This window comes from Papaver somniferum, chromosome 1 (genome assembly GCF_003573695.1).
Source record: "Papaver somniferum cultivar HN1 chromosome 1, ASM357369v1, whole genome shotgun sequence".
NCBI classification, from domain to species: domain Eukaryota; kingdom Viridiplantae; phylum Streptophyta; class Magnoliopsida; order Ranunculales; family Papaveraceae; genus Papaver; species Papaver somniferum.
This window is the reverse complement of record NC_039358.1, coordinates 169,512,673-169,533,853: the sequence shown is the minus strand read 5'-3', so window position 1 is coordinate 169,533,853 and position 21,181 is coordinate 169,512,673. Positions and strand designations below refer to the sequence as shown.

At 35.8% G+C, this 21,181-nt stretch overlaps 2 protein-coding genes across 2 annotated transcripts; both read right to left on the bottom strand.

Moving 5' to 3' along the window:
- Positions 1–609: 609 nt before the first annotated feature.
- On the bottom strand, positions 610–2,589 carry LOC113353902 (WUSCHEL-related homeobox 9-like). Its single transcript, XM_026597375.1, has 3 exons — positions 2,345–2,589; positions 1,324–2,154; positions 610–851 (listed from the first exon to the last, which is right to left on the bottom strand). Exons 1-3 carry the CDS (start codon positions 2,475–2,477, stop codon positions 610–612), a joined length of 1,206 nt encoding a protein of 401 aa, XP_026453160.1. The 5' UTR covers positions 2,478–2,589.
- A 10,071-nt stretch (positions 2,590–12,660) lies between these two features.
- On the bottom strand, positions 12,661–19,985 carry LOC113307704 (GTP-binding protein TypA/BipA homolog). Its single transcript, XM_026556152.1, has 18 exons — positions 19,588–19,985; positions 18,721–18,795; positions 18,444–18,594; positions 17,787–17,855; positions 17,504–17,676; positions 16,585–16,722; positions 16,334–16,459; positions 15,862–15,960; positions 15,320–15,440; positions 15,092–15,155; positions 14,828–14,882; positions 14,627–14,751; positions 14,167–14,240; positions 13,985–14,034; positions 13,557–13,694; positions 13,371–13,454; positions 13,161–13,211; positions 12,661–13,053 (listed from the first exon to the last, which is right to left on the bottom strand). Exons 1-18 carry the CDS (start codon positions 19,939–19,941, stop codon positions 12,967–12,969), a joined length of 2,034 nt encoding a protein of 677 aa, XP_026411937.1. The 5' UTR covers positions 19,942–19,985; the 3' UTR covers positions 12,661–12,966.
- Between the last annotated feature and the right edge of the window lie 1,196 nt (positions 19,986–21,181).

The following is a 21,181-nucleotide window of genomic DNA, read 5'->3' as shown; positions in this document are numbered from 1 at the left end:
AACTACACCAACATCATCACATCAACCAAAACATGCGTGCAAATGTTACAGGTCGATACACCCATCCTTCCAAGTTTCAATCTCGCCGTCACACCTCGGGCAACCAAATTTTCTTACATCTGTAATTATTCCCAAATTAAATCCAATTAGTACAACACACGCATTAGCAAAGTGAAAAGAAAATAACCACAGAATAACTATTTTTATTTTAACTTTGCATGCATACTAACTTGTAATGCATTTATGCCGGATCATCTAAGACCGATAAAAGCTACCAAATCAAGAACAAATTAACCATGACTCCTTCCAAAATGAGAAAACACTATACTTCGCATTTCATAGTCCATTACAGATTCTCTTCTCCATTTTGAATATCAGGTAATAACTAGTGAATCAATGGATGAAAAGTGAATAATGGATGAAAAGTGAATATTGTTAAAAATATTATATAAAAAAAGAGACCGTGAAAAACACGTTTCACCTTTTTGTTTAAAAAAAGTGAATGCAAACGCTAAATCTCTCTAGTTTAACAAGTAACAATGAAACTAGCCAGGTCACAGAAATAAAAACCTTATGTTTATCGTGTTCGGTTTTCATATGAGCTGGTATTCATGAAAAAATGCGCACCAGATAATAGGAAGCGCCGGGTTGAAGAGATTGAAGGGTGAAACCCCATTCATTAGTGAACACAGGCTGACCCGAGGAATGGATTAGAACAGCGTCGTAACCAAATGCTTGTCTAACATTAAGTGGGCCCATTGATACCTCGAACTCAATGTCATTTATGAATACCGTCGATTTAGCCACAATACACGGACCTATATCACCTGATTCGCCAATGCCTCCTCCTCCTAGATAAAATTCACACGTAAGAATTGAAACTTTTATGAAAGTATCTAATCAAGAATTGCAGCCATGCAAGTATTCCTAGCAACACACGTACAGTGTCGACTATATGGAATAATAAATATATATTGTTGCTTTTCAATTGTAACGTTTCCTTAAATTAATCTAACTATGTATATCCATATAACAAACCTTATCAAAACTCAAAAGCATAATCAAATAGATGTGTTTTCAATGTCATTAATCACATTCTAATTGATCCAAAATTATGGTGCATACATCAAGAAGTGAAAGCATGAAAGCTCCGTATATAGGAATATAATGGTACGTTGCCAAGCATTCTTAGTACGTGTTGTTATATGCAGATGATCCATAATTCCATACCATCCGAAGGTCGAGTGATATATTATAATTACCATTGATCTGTGATGACAAGCAAATATTTGAAAAAGTAGAAGAAAAACATAAAGCAAATACCTTGTATATCATGGATCAAAGTAGAACCAGTTGTTGTTGATGTAATTGTGGAAGACGGTATGGTGTCAATAACGGTGGAAGGAATACTTGTTTTAGTAATACTAGTAGTAGTGTAGCTCAACTTTTTCCAGTCCTTCAATTTGTCAACTGCTTCGTCTTTCTTTAGAGTTGATCCATGATGCAACAGTTCACCAAGTAAAAGACTGGAACAATGCCCAATTCCCTGGTGATGATTCTGACTAGGATATTGGATAACATTCGGCAACTCCGAAAAACAAAACCCTTGAGTAAAACCAGTACTACTAATACCGGACTGTTGCACCGGCATTGTTGCGGAGAAAAAGAACGGATCAGGAGATGACGATATTAGTTCTCCTTGAGTAGTTTGAAAATATGTTTGATTAACAGAATCCGTTGGAGAATTCAAAGCATCCACAAAATTAACACCTGTTGTACCCATCGCAGCAATGTTTTTCTTGTTATTGCTAGTTTTCTTCGGAGAAGCTTTCTCGGAAGAAGAAGACGAGGAAGAAGATGGTGCCGTTAGGGTTTTAGGTGAGGGTTGATGATAAATATTATTAATTGATGATGATTTTGTACTGTGTCTTTGTTTGTGTTTGCTTCTGGATTTTCTGTTTTGGAACCAGTAAAACACATTAGCATCAGCAACTTGGCCATATTCTTGTAACTGAGCTCTGATTTTTCTGATCTCATCTCTTGGTGGGTTAACCATTCCGGCGTTGAATATGGCTTCAAGTATGCGTATTTGCTCTGGTTTAGGGTTCCAACGAGGCTTTGGCTCGAGAGTTCTCTCTTCATTTCCTGCAGGAGCTACAAAACCAAACTGGTATTAATTAGTTAATTGTAAATAGGCTTTTTGAAGCAAGCTAGGTAAATGAAAAAAAAAAGACTACTTCCTTTCAAACTTGATTCCTAGTTAACTAGGGTTTATGTATATATGTAATGAAACTTATGAATATTAACATAAAATATCACGAGAAACTAAGCAAGCGAATTCCACCTGATGGAGTGTATGAAGGTCTCTGGCAGGATGACATAAGAGATGATGGATTGATTTCATGTTGCCACTGAGGATGAGAATCACAAGGCTTGGATTTAAACATACTTGGCCAGTGTCTGTTAGATGATGCCATGACGGAGAAAAGCTGATACTGATGTAATATTTAAAGAAGGTTTAATTTATAGATTTGAGAGAAGGAGAAGAGTGAACCAAACAAAATGTGTGATTTGCTTTTGATTGTTCTAGTTAGCAGAAGCAAGCTAGTAGCCAATAATCAGATGAAGATAAACTTATAGGGTTTGTCTCTGAAACCTCAAGGTAGCAGTCAGAACACTTCTTCTCTCTTCTTATAGCCAGCCTTCTCACCTACCCCTGTACATGTTTGTTCAGTTCAATTGAATATATTAATAACACAATCATTCCCATCTCCCGAAGAAATTAGACCAAAAATAAAATAAAATCATAAATAAATAAATCCCACTACGGTGCAACAAAGATCTCATCTGAGAAGAGGAGAGAACGCGATGATGATGCTGATGAAAAATATATATTGATGATATACAAATGAAAAAGAAAAGTGTATCATCATGCATATGGAGTATTGAATTCCTTACACTTTGGCATTAAATCATAAACACTTTAGCCCATTACTCATAGTACAACTTAATTCCCCTGCATGCCAAGTTTGAAACCCATTGAAAACAACTCATGCTTGTGTTTTATTAGAATCCTATCATCATAATCATCATAGAAGGATAGATTCACAACAGAGAGAGAGAGGGGGATAGAGAGATGTGAACTGTGCAGAGAGCAGAGAGCAGAGAAGATTAAAAGCTTTTAAAAGGATGGGCTGTTTTGGTTATTTTTGAATTTATCTCTATTTTCTATAGAGAGGATTCGTTTTCTCTTCTCATTTGGTTTTATTTGCAGAGAGTATTAATGGGAGCTATAGGGTGAAGAGAGCTATTAAGTGCTAAAAAGATTATTCTAATGGTAGAGGTTGTTGCAGGAATAAATAGGGGGTGTAGTGTAGTACTAGTATATAGATTAGTCAACAGTGCTTTCGAAGTCAAGAGAAAAGTTAGGGTTTGAGTTGAAAGTGGCGGTGTAGTTGTACTGGTGTGTAGTAATTGCAACATTTGGGTTATTTTAGGCATGGGAGTTTGGATTGACTCGAGGGTTCTTTTTTCCAATACTTAACATAATCTCATCCCAATCCTGTGGAGAAAAGTTTCACCCAAAGTAAGAACTAATTAGTCAAATACTACTTAACTGAAAATATTCAATTAAGTGTTTCAATGAATAGTTAAGACTTATTGGTCATTTTGTAATCAGAAAGAATAATGGTTGGAATGGGAAGGATGTTTTTTAGCCTCTCATAATCAAGGTCATTCCCGAAGTATGTACTACTACCTAAGATAATGTAATGTGCTACAGTTTCATAAAACATGATTTCATATGGATGATGTTTAATTTAATTATCGATAATACTGATTATTATTAGTCGATTAAAGTAAGTTGTGGTTGTTATGCTACCTTTTTTTTTATAAGCAGTCGCTATGCTACTTACTAGTTACTACCGCTATATGTTTAAGGTGAAAAAAACAGTGGTTAAGAGAGAAATGTTTACTTAGTGCTGCATCAGCTAAGCCTAAGTTGTTGCTAACACTCTATTGTTAATTCTCTCCATCTAAGTTGTACTAGACTAAGTACTGGCCAATAACATGTCATACCAAAAAAAGTAAATAAAAAAGGGAACAAGATGATTTTTTATGCACAAAAATGTTCAACATTACAAATATATGAAAAAGCCGTCTAAATAAATTAGATTCTTTTTGTTTCAATACATACATGAAAATAGGTCTGAGATTTTAGTACTTGAACTTGAGAAGAAATTTATGGAAGCAGAAATCTAAACAAAGAAACTGAAAGGGCTAGAGTGAGAGTTATAGGTATGGAATTTAGTGAATAATGTGTAACAAATATTTACTTCACCTTACACACTTTACTTTATTCGTTTAACAGTAATAGTGTAGTACATCATTTATAAGAGATTAGATTTTATTTTATTTTTAAAAGAAATAAGGTCAAAGAAAATGTGGTTGGAGATGTTTGGAGAAGGTGCACGCCCATCAGTTTTGGCAGAGTGAGGCTGTTCAGTTTTTCACTTTGAGTTTGGACTTTGTCACTTTGAAGTGTTACATTCTTGGAGTTGGAGATGACCAAAGCAGCTAGCTGCAAATAAACTGTCTTTCTCTCTATATAACTCATGCAACGAAAATGGTTCTACAACTTCCCACACACACACACACAGAGAGAGAGCGGGGGGGGGGGGGGGGGGGGGGGGGGGGGGGGGGGGGGGGGGGGAGGAGGTTTTGGGATTAATGTTGAAGCTACGTGGTGTCGGTGCAAATCCGACATGCAAAACTCAAAGCCCTTATCTCGTGTGTGCAATCTCACCGGTCACTCAATTCTTTAAATTCACTTTGTCCACCCCATCTCCTGCGACTCCTTTATTGCTACTTCTCTCTTTCTCTCTCTCTCCAAAAGTCTTAGATCATTGGTTCTCCCAAGTTTTGTGATCTTTTAGAACTCAAACAGGAGTACGTTTAGTTTTTGGGCAAGTGACCGTGGGTTCACGACACGAGTCACAATAATTTACTTAGGTGTAAAGAGACATCATTCGGATATTGTAGTTTAAGGCTTTAAGCAATCCTCACATGGAGTGTATGTAATTCTATGCATGTCCAAAACCTGAAGCTACAATGGACTACGGAGGAGTAGGGTGGGATGTATTGATACGTCGATTGGATCTATCAAATGATTGTAAACCATCAAATCTATCAGTAACATTTACAGTATATAGCTTTTTAACTATCTAATCCATCAAATATATATGTATATAACAGGTTATAGCCACTTTTGATGAAATAACTATGTAACTTCTGGATGATAATAGTAGTACAAGAAAAGCATGGGATATGAAGTGTTTGAATAGGTAAAACAGACTGATAAAACATCCATCTTGTCTCCATATATGGTTATGGTTATATGACCATCTAATGACATTTGATGGAGTTGATAATTCATCAGTGGTACACTAATAATGGGACATTCTATAGCACTGTCTCTTCTTTTTATTTCCTGCGCGACATTGTGAAGTGATTTGTCAATGAGCCTCATTATATGGTTGTAGTTTTCCTTACAAAATGAGTCAAGTGACAGGTAATACTTTTTTCACACCCATTTCCTCAAGTAATCTTACTGACAACTCCAGTACATCAAAATGCCATCCGTGGTGTATGAATGTTGATCCAGTGCCTTCTAGTTTGGTTGCAGTTTTTTTACCACTCCCCAATTTCTGTCTCCATCTTTTGACCAAGTGCTTTAAAACATTTCAAATATGGTGTGGTATAAAGAAATTTTTACCATGGTCTGTTGAAGAATATGGTGTGGTATCACCCGATATGTATCTGTTGACAATGATTCAAGGTCTTAAGTTTGTTTCTATCTCCATGTATCGACTTTTTATCGGCTGATACGGACTGCATGTAGCGCAGCTGTATCGATCTATATACTAGTTTTCTTTTCTTTCTTTTTCTCTTCTTCAATCTTTTTATACGAGTCGATACATACAAATACCACCCCATGCTGATTGTTTAGGAGTACAGAGGGCATGTGAATTTTAGGGTTTGCATATGTAATAATTACCAATTTGCAAAGGTATGGATTGCTAATTGTTTTCAACATTCACTTCTTTTCTATTACTAATGGAATAATTTCTTCGAAACTTGATCGTTTAATCAGCTTTATTCCACGAGGGATGATCCATAGACAATCTTATATGTATACTATTTATAATCTTATATGTATACTATTTATACAAGATTGAATTAATTTTTATAAGAGTCTAAATGATAATGAATTTGTATGTTCCTCTTATTATATTCTGAATTTCTACCGAAAATGAGCACAATATGATACAGCAAGCCTCACCATTTACCGATTTTAATTTTGACCATTAATTTTTAATGGTTAATTTTCAAAATGGTAGATGGTGATGTTATATGTCTAGGATTGTGCTTATTTCTTGTGGGAATCTAGAGTTTTATAAGAGAAACATATCGGCAAAATGTTGGGCTCAAATTCATTTTCATTTTGATTCTTAAAATAATACGGTTCAATCTTGTCTGAACAGCATACATATAAGATTGTTCATGGATCCTCCTCTTTAACCTATCAATCATACGTGAAAGTGTTTTCGAACAATACTGATACCTACCTGGTATAGCCACCCATGAACCTTGCTCTTTTAAGCCATTCACTTTTCTATGCTGACTTTTATGTCTTATATATCAGCACTCATTGACCACGAGTGACACCTGCCCAAAATCTATATCTAGGAATTACCAATAGGTACCATTATAGTGTTTTTAGTTAGTGGCAGGTCCACCCATTAAAGCCCACTAATCAGAGGTCCATAATTAAAAGAAAACATGAAAATGGACCAAATTTTTTAAGCCCAGGTCCTGTACACGTGCGGGACCAAAGATGTGTATTTCAAAAATTCCTAAAATAACCTTCACCTAACAAATAACATTTTAAGTTTTCTATATTCTATCAAAAAAATTCAGATCGGTTTTCTTCTCTCCTTTCTCTTTCTTCTGCTGTTGTTGGTGCTGGTGAATTTAGACGTAGGGTTTCTGAAGGTCGCCCTCTTTTTGCAGGTATGTTATCTAATCTTTTCTATAATGTTTGTTTTTGTTTTCTGTTATGCTTTCAACTGAATCATAAAGATTAGATCGATTTCATGATTCTGGTAACTCGATTATAATGATGTTCTCTATGTTAGTGATTTCTGTGATTTACATTGTTTATATTTCTATTTGTGAATTGCTTTTTTTGTTTTTGTTTTTATAAATCTTCTTTGTGATTGTTCGATTCTGTTGTTTCTCATAGATTCTTAAAAAAAGTGAGAGATCTATGCTTTCGATTTCATTATCTTTCTGTTTTCGCTTCAAAATCAGGCTTGTTTATACTTTCAGATCGTATTATCCAGCAGTACATATACGGAATACTCATAGAGCTCGGTCGTTTTTGTTCTTTTTTTATGAATCTTGTTCATATTTATCTGTTATTTGGTTAGATTATCATGTTTTTAATGATTTTAGCTATCGATTTTATTATTTTTCTGTTTTCGATTTGTTTGTACTTTCAGATCGTATTATCCATCAGTACATATATGGAATACTCATAGAAACTGCTCTTAGATTCTGGTTCTTTCATAGATCTCTCATTTTTTTAGTTTGATCCATCAGTACGTATGTGAAATACCGTATTATGTGCTTCGATTCTATTGTTTCTCATAGATTCTTAATTATTCTTGTCATGAAGTTGATTTGTAGTTCATGAAACTGCAGTACATATATGACATACTCATAGAAACTTCTCTTAGATTTTGTTTCTTTCATAGATCTCTCACTTTTTTAGTTTGATCCATCATTACATATGTGAAATACCGCATTATGTGCTTCGATTCTGATGTTTCTCATAGATCCTTAATTATTCTTGTCATGCAGTTGATTTGTAGTTCATGAATCTGCAGTACATATATGGCATACTCATAGAAACTGCTCTTAGATTCTGTTTCTTTCATAGATCTCTCACCTTTTTTAGTTTGATCCATCATTACATATGTCAAATACCATATTATGTGCTTAGATTCTGCTATTTCTGATAGATCCTTAATTATTCTTGTCATGCAGTTTGATTTGTAGTTCATGAATCTGCAGTACATATATGGCATACTCATAGAAACTGCTCCTAGATTCTATTTTTTCATAGATCTCTCACTTGTTTTAGTATTGATCCATCAGTACATATGTGAAATACTGTGTATTAATACTGTTACATCTTTGTCACATTTACAGGTTCAAAACATGTCTGATGCTGAGTGATCCAATCCAAATACTTACTCATATGCATACATCTATTATAAGCATCATCATTTTGCCTTCCTTCTGGCAACCAGGCTATGTAATGCTGGTATAAATTGATAGTCCCGACAGTTCCTTCATAAATGCCTTTCTACATGGATCAGAGAGTGCACCAGCTCATTGTATACTGATGTCTACTTTCCGAATGATTCATACACAGGTTTGTACTCGCCATTTTCTTTGTGCTTTCTCTTTGTGTTTTCATGAATCTTCAGTACATATGTCACATACTGATAGGAAGTGCTCTTTGTTATGTTTGATTCAGTACGTATATGAAATACTGAAATAAATGATCTTTGTTACGTTTGATTCAGTACTGGAATTGGATATGGAGATGATCTGGAGCTGCAGTTCAGAACTTATTGCAAGAAATGACAGATTTTGAATGATAGGAACAAGAGTTGCTATTGGTTCAGATTTGCAAGCTTGTGAAATTGGTGGTGGTCTTGATAAAGTTACAAATTGGTTGTGATGTGTGTTTGAAAGAAGGTGTGCTGAAAATGGATTTGGAGGAACATAGAAGGTTGGGTTGCTGATGTAAACTGAAGATACATATGAGATAGAGGAGGAATTGTATGTGGTGATTACTGTGAACAAAATCAGTGGATGAGATGTTCGTCTCAATGGGTTTATGAAGATGGTAGTGTTGTGTAAACAGGGAAGAAGAACAAGTCTGTGTTGCAGCTGAATTGAAATGACAATGGTGTTGATGTAGCTGTTGCAGTTGTGGTTTAAGCTAAGAAGATTGTGATGCAGCAAGAGAGAAGATTACTGAGAAATAAAATAGTAGAAGTACTCAAATTTGTAAACAGTGTAGCAGATATGTACTCAAATTTGTAAACAGTGTAGCAGATATGTACTCAAATCTATGGTCCTTTATATGTTTTAATTAAATTTGGACCTCCAGATAAATAAAATCCTGATTTGGTAGAAGTATGTTATTTCACACGTACTTAAACAGTGGGGTATATTAGTCATTTCCATGTTTTCAAATAACTTTGGACCTTAGGATAAAAGTAAAATCCAGTTGGACCCTACTATAAATAACCTTATGGGCTTAGGACCAAACAAGAAATTTTCCAATCTATATACATTCAATTGTTAAGTTTAGATTCAGAACCACGAAAATACTACTAATTGTTTTCACCCATATAAAACAAATTTTCTTTCTTTCATAAGTTTTGTAACAAATTCGTATTTACTCGTGTAGGAATGAAGGCACGCTCTTCTTAGCTTGTACAGCTTCTTTCTCGCCACCCTCATCACTTACTCTGACACTCTTAGACTCTTAGTGAACATTTGCAGTCACACAAACTGTCTTTAAAATACAACCAAGAAAAGAAAAAAAATCCAAACCAGTCTAGCTATTGAATGAATGCTTTAAATTGAGATCCACTCATCTGTTTTGGCTTACTTTTGCATCTTACTCTTCAAAGAATATGACAATGTATTTCTCTATCTTGATCTCTCTTCATAATTCTAGAGAGAGAGAGAGAGTGATGGGGAAGAGTGGAGTCAGAAGCAGAAGTGCAGAACTCACTCAAAAAATGGAAGAGAGAGGCAGAAACAGAAAGAAAGCGGGGAATACGATCACATCAGAAAGTCTCCAGAACTTGATGTTGATTCCCCCCACACGTACGGGTTCGTAGAAGCTAGTAGCTACAGAAAAAAAAACACACTTAGGTTTCATTTTCACTTGTTCGCTCATGCAGATCAATCAGTATGAATCACACACACTTCCTCCAAAAAGTGTGCATCTCCTACTGTTTACTATTGCTCACACGGCTGCTCTAATTCGACAGTTTTGCACTTCTACTACAGGATTTTTGCCCTCTACCAGCAACCAAGTTCCTTCCTCCAAAACTTATACACCAAGCCTATGTGTCATCCCGTTATTGGCCACTAAAGTTGAACACCTGGACAGGAGACCTATTGGTGTATAAGCTGGGGGTTTGAGGGTTAGACCAGCAATATATAACCCATCAAATATTTGGATATCCAACTTGAAACCCTCGTGGAGGTGACTACTGTTCAGCCGCCAGCATCAGTCACCTAACTAAGTTTTAAATACATTGACAATGAAGACTTGCCCAGTGTATTTTGTGTTTGATCAAAATCAATTGTATTTACCATCATGCATATTTAAGTGAATTACACAGGTAACCAACCTAAAATCAACAGTAGGTCAGTTTTTTTGTGTGTGCTCTCAAGGCAATGCCAGATAAATTACAAAATGGTAACTGAGCAAAGCTCTACAAGACTTTTTCAGGTTAAGTTCTACAAGACGCTTTTAATTGAGAAATCCACCAAATGGGCAAAGTGGAGGGGTTTGAGGTGGAAATCGTGGGTTAGAGAGAAAATTTTCACCCAACCTTTTCTCATCTCCTGGTGAAAACAATTATACAATATGAAAGAATCTTTTAAAGCAGAATTTTACAACCAGACAGACCACAGGCAACACCGCAACAAAGCCTCTTCCAGCCGGGCAACAAAACTAGGTCTAGTAGTGGTTACATCTCAACACATTCCCTCAGCCAAGAGTAGCACCTTTTCTAGCAAGACAATCTGCTGAATCGAATCGGAAGGAGAGACTGACAAATGAAACTCCACCTATCAGAAAATCCAAGGTAACTTCCCTCTCATGAAGCCATGAATAATAGCCTTCGAATCTGACTGTATAATGATCCTGTGCTTGCGGGTCTTAACTGCCCTTTCCACACTCAACCGGTAGACTAGTGCAACCGTAGGGTGAAAATTCTGTCAACCAGTGGTAAACAGTATACTAGTCTCTGGAGTGTGGTAGAATTTTCACCAGTTTAGTGGGAAAACTCCACCATTTACAACTTGTCCCTAAAGAAAAGGTTAACTTTAGATTTTGTCTTTGTAGACTTGTTGTATGTATGAATGCCAACATAACCTTCCCCCACCTTTAATGCATTGATATATATTTTGAAACAGCCTTCAAACACATTCAACTCTTTTGCCTAATATCCTTCCAATAATGATATTCAATACCACTGCAACACTCCTTGAATAGTTGAATATGACATGAAATTAAAAGTAAGAAACCCTAGATAAGGGGTAAAGTATTATTGTTAGTATGATTTAATAAGGCACATGGACTACAATAAATGTGACTACTTCACATTTTGTGCAAATACATGTTGAGTGGTAGGTATGTGTGTTCTTGGTAGCTTGAAATGCGCTTACAACAGTTTTCCTGCTGAGTTAAATGCAAACGTGCATCCTATTTAATACCCCAACATGCTTCCTTGAATGCAATTCGTAAAAATAATTTTAGCTTCACATGCAGGCATGCAGCCACTTGCTTTAAATTTTGTCAAATCCCATACATAAACTAACTTCAAATATAAACAAAGAAAAAGATAAGTTTTTCTTTAGTTTTGTCGCAGAAAATTTGAAATATTAGAGAGGATTAGAATTAATTGGAATGTCTTTTGTAATCTTAACCCATCACTTTTTTTAGAAACCCTAATTATTATTATTCCTTTAAACTTGAACACTAAAAAAAGGGAAACTAAACTTAATGCAAAGAATCTATACTGTGGAGGTAACTTGAGTGTCTTAATTTACAAAGAAGACCTGAAAAACGAATCCTACAGCTTGTCTTTTCAAGCCCACTGGACAAGGGGCAAACAATGCATGCTAATCAGATACAGCATAATGTGCACCAATGTTTCTCAGCGTCTAGTCTAATCACTGGACACGGTAGCTGGCCAATTTTAAACATGATTCCTTGTAAGATTAGCCTGTCAGTTTATGACTTTCGATTAACTTCTTCCCTAATCCTATAACTTGAAAAACAGAAACTAACAGAAGAAACCATGCCCGAGTTACATTGGAAGACAAAAAAGTTTCAAAATCCTAAGAATGTTTCATCTTATCCTATTGTATCGAAGAGATCTAATAATCTTCTGTGCATAATACCTTAAGTCATATAGATGTAGTCGACTCACCATTTCACCAAACCAACAAGTTGTACAGATGTAGTTGGCTCCCCATATAACCAAGCCTACGGGTTGCACAAACTTTAAGTTGACTCAGATTTTTCTAGTTCATAATTTTGAACGGTAAAAGGCCCACAGAAAAATTTCAATGACCTCTGAATGTTCAAACAGGTCAGAACTTAGTTGTAGCAACTAGGTGACATAAACATGCATCCATTGATATCTCAATGCAATTTTCAGCTTTTATCGTCTCCCATAAGACATATTCAGTCAGACCAGTGCCACAGAGGTTTCTTTTCTTTTTTCCATCTAAATTCTAAGAACCCAAAATTCTACTAAGCATAATGTCTCCTTTCAATAAAAAGATCTATGTATAGATTAATCAAGCAAGAATAACTCTCTTGTTTTATTGTGTTTATTTCTTCTATAAAACATCAAAACTCAGCATCAGTGTCATTATTGTACTCTTCTAATACAACACTATTTTGTGCTTTTCTAATTTTATGTGTTTGACAGTAAAAAATGTCAAAACTTTTTGTATACAATGTTACAACTATAACCAATAGCCAACTGAAGTGGGAATAAATATGAAATCGGCACAAAGAGGTTATAAAGGCATATACTAACCAAAACATAATGATGGATTCAGCAGTCTCGATCAAAACTCTTTGGTCCTATTCCTCATTATTTTACGTTTGTTCGCATCCAAGTATCTCTTCCTCAATCTAATTGCTTTGGGTGTCACCTGTGGACCGCCACAAATCACATTAGATGCATGCTTTACAATTTTACATTGGAATTTTATGATAAAATTTAACATCCAAAATTCAAATATTAAAGAAGAAAACTAACCTCGATGAGCTCATCAGCCGCAACATAACCAATTGCTTCTTCAAGTGTAATCTGCAATTAAGGTTCTCAGTTTTAATACAGATACAGTCATTGACTGATGAATTGTAATGGCACACAAAGTAGTTGTTTCAGGGAATAATACATATAGAGGCTAAAGTGACAGGCTTGATAAACAAAAAAACGCAGGGCTTTTGTTTAAAGAAAACATACCAGACGAGGTGGAGACAACTTCACATTCTCATCCTTCCCAGCAGAGCGAATGTTATTTAATTCTTTCGCTCGGACAGGATTGACCTTTTGCACGGCAATCACTTCTATGGTTAGTAAAGTATTGCTTCTCTTTTTTATTTTTTCACTCATAAAAAATAACCTATATATAGAATTATAGGTACTTACATCAAGATCCGTGTCTCGTGAGTGTTCTCCAACAATCATGCCATCATACGCATCCATGCCAGGGTTTACAAATAGAGTTCCACGAGCTTCCAAACTCATGAGTGCATGTGCTGTGACGGGTCCATACCCCATTGACACCTGTAAGACGCAGCACATGAAGGTTAACCATGTATGATGCAATGGGAGGAAAAGTGCAAGAGCACAGCCTAGCCATGTATGATGCAATGGGGGGGAAATGCAAGAGCGCAACTTCCTATATGAGCTTCAAGGATAACCAGTCAAAGCAAAATACTTTGCATATTAGTTGGAACAATTTCCATTCAGTGTTTCTAATTTCAAACTTCGGCTCCCAGCAGATTATTGAATATTAATTTAATCCGGCACATTTGAAAGATTACAAGAAAGACCAAAAAAAAGGAGCAGCATACCAATACTCCTTTCCTGACGTTTCCCAATGCACCACGGTACTTCTCATATGCTGAGAAAACATTAAGACAACAATTGGTAATTCATTAAAGACCAAAACAATGTGTCTGTTGAAAATAAATCAGGCATATGTGAATATTCATCCAACTAAGGTACACAGAATAGTTTAACGAATCAAGCATACCAAGAAAAGCTCGATGCATAAATCCAGTGCCTCGTGTATCACTACTGAACACACTCCTATAGCCAACCAGGCCCCTGCGAGTATATAGGAAAGAAAATTTGATTACCTCAAAAAATAAATGAAGTGATTACATCACCATTGATGCCAATACTTCTGCTCCATCTGGTAATATATATATGACACTATTGTACCATTATCCATTAAAGTACAATTTCTTTGCAGCTTTGCTTCATTAGACAAGAACTGAAAGCTTTCCTTGTGAATTAAAAGAGTTTGCAATCTCATTTGAAGACGGAAGATCGCTTGTCCACAATAAACATGTGTTTTCCATGTGCATATCTTTTCATGACTGCATTTACTCCCCATGAAATGAACCGATATAAAGTACTTACACAGAATGGGAAAGCGCAAAATAAGGTATAAGTCAAAGGAGACAGAACATATATAACAAGTCACAAACCTCGACGGACATGTCAACGACATTCTAGTCCTGCCAACATGTCCTGGAACTGGACCCATGTCAAGAACCTCAGCACGTCTATGTGATAAAGCTTCCATTACAAGACCAACATGTTCTTCATTTATCTGAATATACATGTTGATTCAGAGATCTGCATGCATGTTAAGGAAGAAAAAATATAAGTCAACTGGATGCCCATACCTCAATTGTGACTTCTTCTAGTGGCTCAAGCCTCTGACCATTCTCAGTTTTATACCTAATTTCAAAGAACAAAAGCCAAAATTAGGACCCACAGAATCTACTAAATAATGAACATGCAAATGAAAGTCCACCCTGTACAAAAGCTATACCAACCGCCCTGGAAAATGTTAACAGTTTATACAGCATTTACATCCGTTGACAAACATGTTATAAACAATAAAAAGATAAAAAAAAATGTTACCAACACTATGTTATAGAACTCACATAACTTTAGGCGGTGAAACAGAGAGCTCAAAACCTTCTCGCCTCATATTCTCAATTAATATACCTATGTTTAAAAAAATTATCTTGTTAGTATGGTTAGGAAGAATCTAAGCTTTGAAAAGAAATGAAGCAGTTTATAGATTTTAAGTGTGAGTAGCAAAAGGGCGGCCTCTAGAAAAGCTGGAGATGCTGGGACTAACTACAAGGTCGAAGGAATGAGAAAGAGACCTAGTTGAAGTTCACCCCTTCCTTGCACTTCATATGACTCTCCCAATGCTGGAAGAACATTGATGGCAAGGTTTGTCTCTGCTTCTGCCATGAGACGGTCACCAATTTTTCCTCCAGTTAACTGTAAATTTATAGGTATTAGGAAATAATACATGAAACCATATAATGCAAGACATTTAGAATTGAAAGTTGTTATTGTCAGATAAACCTATATACAAATGCCAAATGCCAAAGCACATGAGGTAAGACCCTAAAATAGGGTATCAAGAAGGTAGGAACCATTGGTGAACAATATTGTAGGAACTAAACATGGGAGACAGTAGGCTATGTATGCATTCGTATTTGTGAACGTAAGCAACCATAGAACCTGGGAGTTTATTTGGCTCATGCTGGCTATAAAATGAGGTTCGGGACATTAAGATCTAAACCTAAGAATATATGAATGCACAGAAGATGTAACCAAAAAATGAGAGATTGACAAAAATAATTTAGAATCTATCTATAACATAAAAACAAAGGAAAGTGAAGGGGTTTCTTCTTACATGGGTGCCATCACGACCTGCCAAAGGTGAGTCATTGACTCCAAAAGTCATGGAAATTGTTGGGGGATCCAACTCCACAGTAGGTAGAGCAGTCATAACCTGGAGTTTGTTCATGAGACGTGTTAGAAAGAAACCAGATGGCAATGATAACTCCAACACTAAAATATTGTGTCGACAGTATACTAAAAACGAAAAATCTATAATCAAAAAGCAGGCAATACACTTCTTCAGGATATGTATACATCATGGACGACGTTTGAAGAGCTAATGGGAGGAACGACAGTTCATCAAAAAAGAAAAAGAGGGTGGGGGTGGGGTGGGGGTTTGAAAAGAATTCGCCACAAAACCAAATGATAACAACATGGTAGAACAATATTCATAATATGAAAGCTCGAAGAAGCATACCAGCAAAAAGTGTGAAAACAAGTAAAGGGAGAGTAAGAAAAAGGTTGTGAGCATGCTTAAAACGAACCTCCACACTTGCCACACTGTGGCCGATTGATGGAGTTGCCAACCCAGTCATAGAGACTATGTCACCAGCCCCTGCACCATCAACCAAAACCATGGCTGTTCCTTTCTTCTTCATAAGTTTTGTTACCTAATAATTTAGTTTCTTTAGATAAGCGTCAGCGAGAAAGGTTGTCTTTAAAGAGAAATATTCAAAGGTCGGATAAAGAAGTATTTAAGACCACCATGAACTAGCTATGTATAACAATGACAAACCTTTCCTTCCTCAAATTTCTCAACTCCGGAGTCTGTGATACGAAGCCCGTGTACTCTATCTCCGACATGAAGGACTCCTGAGGTGACACGCCCAGTCAATATTCGGCCAAGATAATCGTCTTTCTCCATCATGGAAACCTACAATGAACAGGCGGTCATTTTAACTACTGCTGGCAATTTTATTCTATGTTGATTGTCTCTCTAAAGGAATAACGAGGTGAATACAGAAGGATGGTAGAAAATCCGCTAATGCAGATGAGAAAAAATAGTAACAGAAGTGCATTCTTATTGTTTGGGTATTAGGCTTTGGGTAGATGAACAAGATGCAACTAAAAATACTCAAGCTATGTGGATAATGAACAAGGAAACCAGAGCAAACACCCAAAAGAATACCTCATCAATGGAAATCAATGTCTCTAAACAGATGCAGGCAAATAACGAATATCCATGCCAGTTAAAGAAAAGGCATCGACTAAATTAAATGTGTAGGAATTATGACCAGTGAAATATAGATACAAATGGGTACTGCAATCACTGTTCATAATGAGTATATATAATATTCGGAAGTCACCTTAAATTGAATATTATCACATACAAAATATAAAAACAGGGCCCAACCACTCTCCCCCCGTTTGTAGTTTAGAGTCTCTGGATTGCTGGGAACGGAAGCAAAGTTTGGGATAATCCTATGATGAAGGCAAGGCTATTTTATTAAACTGCTCAGTTAGAGAACCTAGTTAAAACTATTTACAATCTTTGTTTCGTATTCACCGAAACACCAGCTGTATCCAGTAAATAGCAACTAGACATGATATGTTCAGGCACAGAGAAAAATGAAAACCGCATACACAGTAAATGCAATTAAATGATCGTGGAAGAATTGAATGCCAAGACATTCTCGCTAAATAGGAATACCCACCAGCATCTGGAAAGGTGTGTCAAGGTTTGCTTTTGGGGCAAGAACATGTTTCACGACGGCATCGAGCAATTGTGACATATTTTTTGAATCTGCAGCAGGCTCCTTGGTGAATGTCGAAGAAGCCCATCCATGCTTAGCGGAAGCGTAGAGAACAGGGAAATCCAGTTGTTCCTCTGTGAAATGAAAAGATAGAAAAATAACCGACTCAATTAAAACTCTCACATAACAAAGAAGCATAAAAATCTACCCAAACTTGGTAAAAGTTTCAAGTCCCAATCATTACCAGTAGCACCAAGGTTTGCAAAAAGATCAAACACTAGGCTCTCCACTTCATCACATCTCTCCTCCGTAACTGCACATTCGAAAATCATGAGCACCTAAGCATTATAAGAGTACATGAAATCTGAAATGAGGAAGTTGAGCAATTATGTTTGCATTAACTGCACTGTTAACTTTTGTTGGTAAAACTATGTAATTCAAATTCCTAGTTCAGTTTCAAAGTAAGTTTCTCCATATATCCGGATTGCATGTAAGGGACCTTATTACTGAAAAAGAAATAAGAAAAGAAGAGAAACGGATTTAATTTACCAAACATACAGCAGGCTACAGAAACCAGAGAATGATGATAATGTACAATGTCAGAAATTATAAAAAACGAGTGGATGATATACAGCATACTAGTACATAATTTCAAGAAGAAAAAGGAGTAACTACAGATATAGAACCACTAAATTGAAACGAAAAGAAGAAATATATAGTTAACCAAGTATGAACAGGATGGGTAAATACAAGATAATAAATTGATTTCTATGTATAATAACATATGCTTCTTTTCAATGAACTTGATTGGATTCTTTAAGAATAATCCATGTGGAGAGAGGAGCTCGACTTTCCAAAATGCAAATATGAAGAGTAAAATAGTATCAAAAGAAAGCAGTACCTGAAGGTCTATCTACTTTGTTCAGGAGGAGAAGTGGACGAAGTCCGTATTTTAGAGCTTTTGCAAGAACAAACTTTGTTTGTGCAAGGGGACCTTCGCCGGCATCTACCACTAATATTGCTCCCTCAACCATGCCAACAACCCGTTCAACCTATACCCCGATGAAAATGTTGCACCAAGTTAAGAAGAAAAAGAAGAAGATCAATCTCACCTGCATTAAATAGAATGCAATCTGATCTGAGATATTCAAAGTAAGAAATGCAAAAGAACGACATACTTCACCACCAAAATCTGCATGTCCAGGAGTATCAACCATGTTGAGCTCATTTCCCTTCCAAGAAATGGACGTAACCTGCAAAAATAAGAAGATACATCAGTATCTCTGGTCTAAAGAAACCAATCCAGCATAAGAACAGTACTTATCTCCTTCTCTTCAAAGTTTTAACATAGCACATTGAGAAGCTTAAACATTTATTTACAGGTGAGGTGAAATCTCATCTAAAGTAATAAGTATAATAATTTGTATTTGCCACTTACTCCTAAAAGCATGTCCAGATAATGCAATTTACGTTAAAGAAACTCTCAAACATTCAATTTTAATGAATTATGGAGTTATGTTAAGGTATGTCTGTAGTGTGCAACACTGCAAATTCATAGAAAGTGGAAAACTGATATGTCAAACAGACGCGAAGGAGTCTCTTTTCCAGACATTACAAGACCTAAAAGCTGAAATCAAACAAAAATTCCAACTGGTTAAGCTAATCTGATATCAAACCCAATATCATTATCGAATGGTGGACCAAAGTGCAAGAGGAATCTGTTCTCAAACCACTACCTTAGCCTTTTACTCTACCAGAATCCAGGGGTTTACCACCTTGAAACATTACTTATTTCATCATAAAGTCGCTAAAAACGCAAAAACATGTGAATTGAAGCACTTACAAAACGCAGAAAACTTAATCCTTCTGAAGAATTTCCATAAAAATATAGTGCACACATTTCATGAGACTAAGATTTTGATCTTTCCTCGAAAAAATTGAAAACCCTAAACCCTTTATAACCAGAAAAAGAAACAAAAAAACATAATTTTTGAAAAATTGAAAAAGTAAATTTCTTATTAGTGATTAAAAAGAGAAATTAATACCTTCGAAGAGATGGTAATACCACGTTCCCGTTCAAGACTAATATTATCAAGAGCCCGTTCATGAGGAATATCAGCACCGCACTGTCTAAGAAGCCTATCCATGAGAGTTGTTTTACCATGATCAACATGAGCAATCACTGCTACGTTACGAATATTATTAGGGTTTATAACATTTACATGTGCATCTACTGTAGAAGCTGGTGATGCTGCTGCTGATGCTGAAAACTGACGACTAAAATTTGGGATTCTTTGAAGTACTGATGTTTTGAGAGGATGTTGAAATGATCGAGAAGAAGAAGAGACAGATCTTTTGGTTGTGGAATAAAGAGAACGAAGAAGCCATGGATTCGCCATTTCTTGATAGAAATGGCTCTACTTTCGCTACTTCTCAAGTTAGCCAAGACCTAGTTTGTTTAACAGAAACCCAAAATTAAACTGTGACAAGTTAAAAACATAACGTAACATACACTTCTCTTACACCCGAATATTGTCCTCCGCATTTCTTCCAGCACCCCAGATCCTAGTTAGTAAGTTCGCGAATGAGCGAATTTTTCCGTATCACGAATTTTACCGTCTTATTCGCGTACGTTTGCAACTTCGAACCCAAGTCGCGTATTATGTGGCATTCCCGGATTTTTCGCGAATCGTTCACGAATTTTACGTATCCCGAATGATACGTCCGCTTAATTCGCCATAAATTCTTTAGCTTTTACTTTTCAAAGACTCCATTTTTTGGGCTTTACTGCCTCCCGAGCATACACGACCGAATATTAGACGTGTTGTAATTTTTATAAAACAAAAACGACTGAAGAGATTTGAAGGTGAAGGTGAGAGAGATCTCAAACTCACTAACCAAGCATCTAAACCACCATACGACGTCCTTTTGGATAACTAATGTTGTATATATTATTAATATCATCATATTGAGTTTATTTTTCCTTAAATAACTCACACATATGCATAAAAATTGGTCTATGACCTTATAAATACAAATTATTTGTTATATATAGATACCGAATTTTCAGAGCCGAACTCACATTTATAAATCGAATTATACACGTACGTATGCCGTTCCGAATTAATGACGAATCACGTCCCGTTGACCGAATTTTGGACCGAATCTGGATTTTACAAAACCGTATAATACTCGTACGTTTGCCGTTCCGTACGTTTGCCGAATCCCGAATTGTTAACTAGGCCCCAGATAAGTTATCTTTGAAAGAAAAATTTAAGGAACTTGGAATCACAGCCATCTTTTTATGCTGTATTTAATTTCATTCAATTGCTCGGTGTTACTTTGGGTTTAGTCATTGCCTACTTTATTGGATCCATTCATTTTCATTGGATTGAGCATTTCAAATTTACAGTAGACCATTTCTCACAATTATGAAATATAAACATCAATACAACAAAATTTATAGTAGTACATTACTTTAGTCTAGAGGGAATAAGGGAATGAGTACATTTTACATTTGGAGGTAGCAATTGTTGGAAATATATGTTTTAAAACAAAATTAATTTTCATTTATTATTTTTGTTAAATTTGTTTTTGTTAATCTTAATGATCTTCATAAAAGAAATTTATTTCTGTTAT

Excerpts from the sequence above, each read along its gene's own strand:
- LOC113307704 (XM_026556152.1), bottom strand. The coding sequence starts at position 19,941 with ATGGCGAATCCATGGCTTCTTCGTTCTCTTTATTCCACAACCAAAAGA. Across the intron at positions 16,723-17,503 it reads ACACACCTTTCCAGATGCTG|GTTTCCATGATGGAGAAAGA; the intron begins GTGGGTATTCCT and ends TGTTCATTGTAG. Across the intron at positions 16,460-16,584 it reads AGAAATTTGAGGAAGGAAAG|GTAACAAAACTTATGAAGAA; the intron begins GTTTGTCATTGT and ends CTAAATTATTAG.
- LOC113353902 (XM_026597375.1), bottom strand. The coding sequence starts at position 2,477 with ATGGCATCATCTAACAGACACTGGCCAAGTATGTTTAAATCCAAGCCT. Across the intron at positions 2,155-2,344 it reads ACCTTCATACACTCCATCAG|CTCCTGCAGGAAATGAAGAG; the intron begins GTGGAATTCGCT and ends TTGGTTTTGTAG. Across the intron at positions 852-1,323 it reads TTTGATCCATGATATACAAG|GAGGAGGAGGCATTGGCGAA; the intron begins GTATTTGCTTTA and ends AATTTTATCTAG.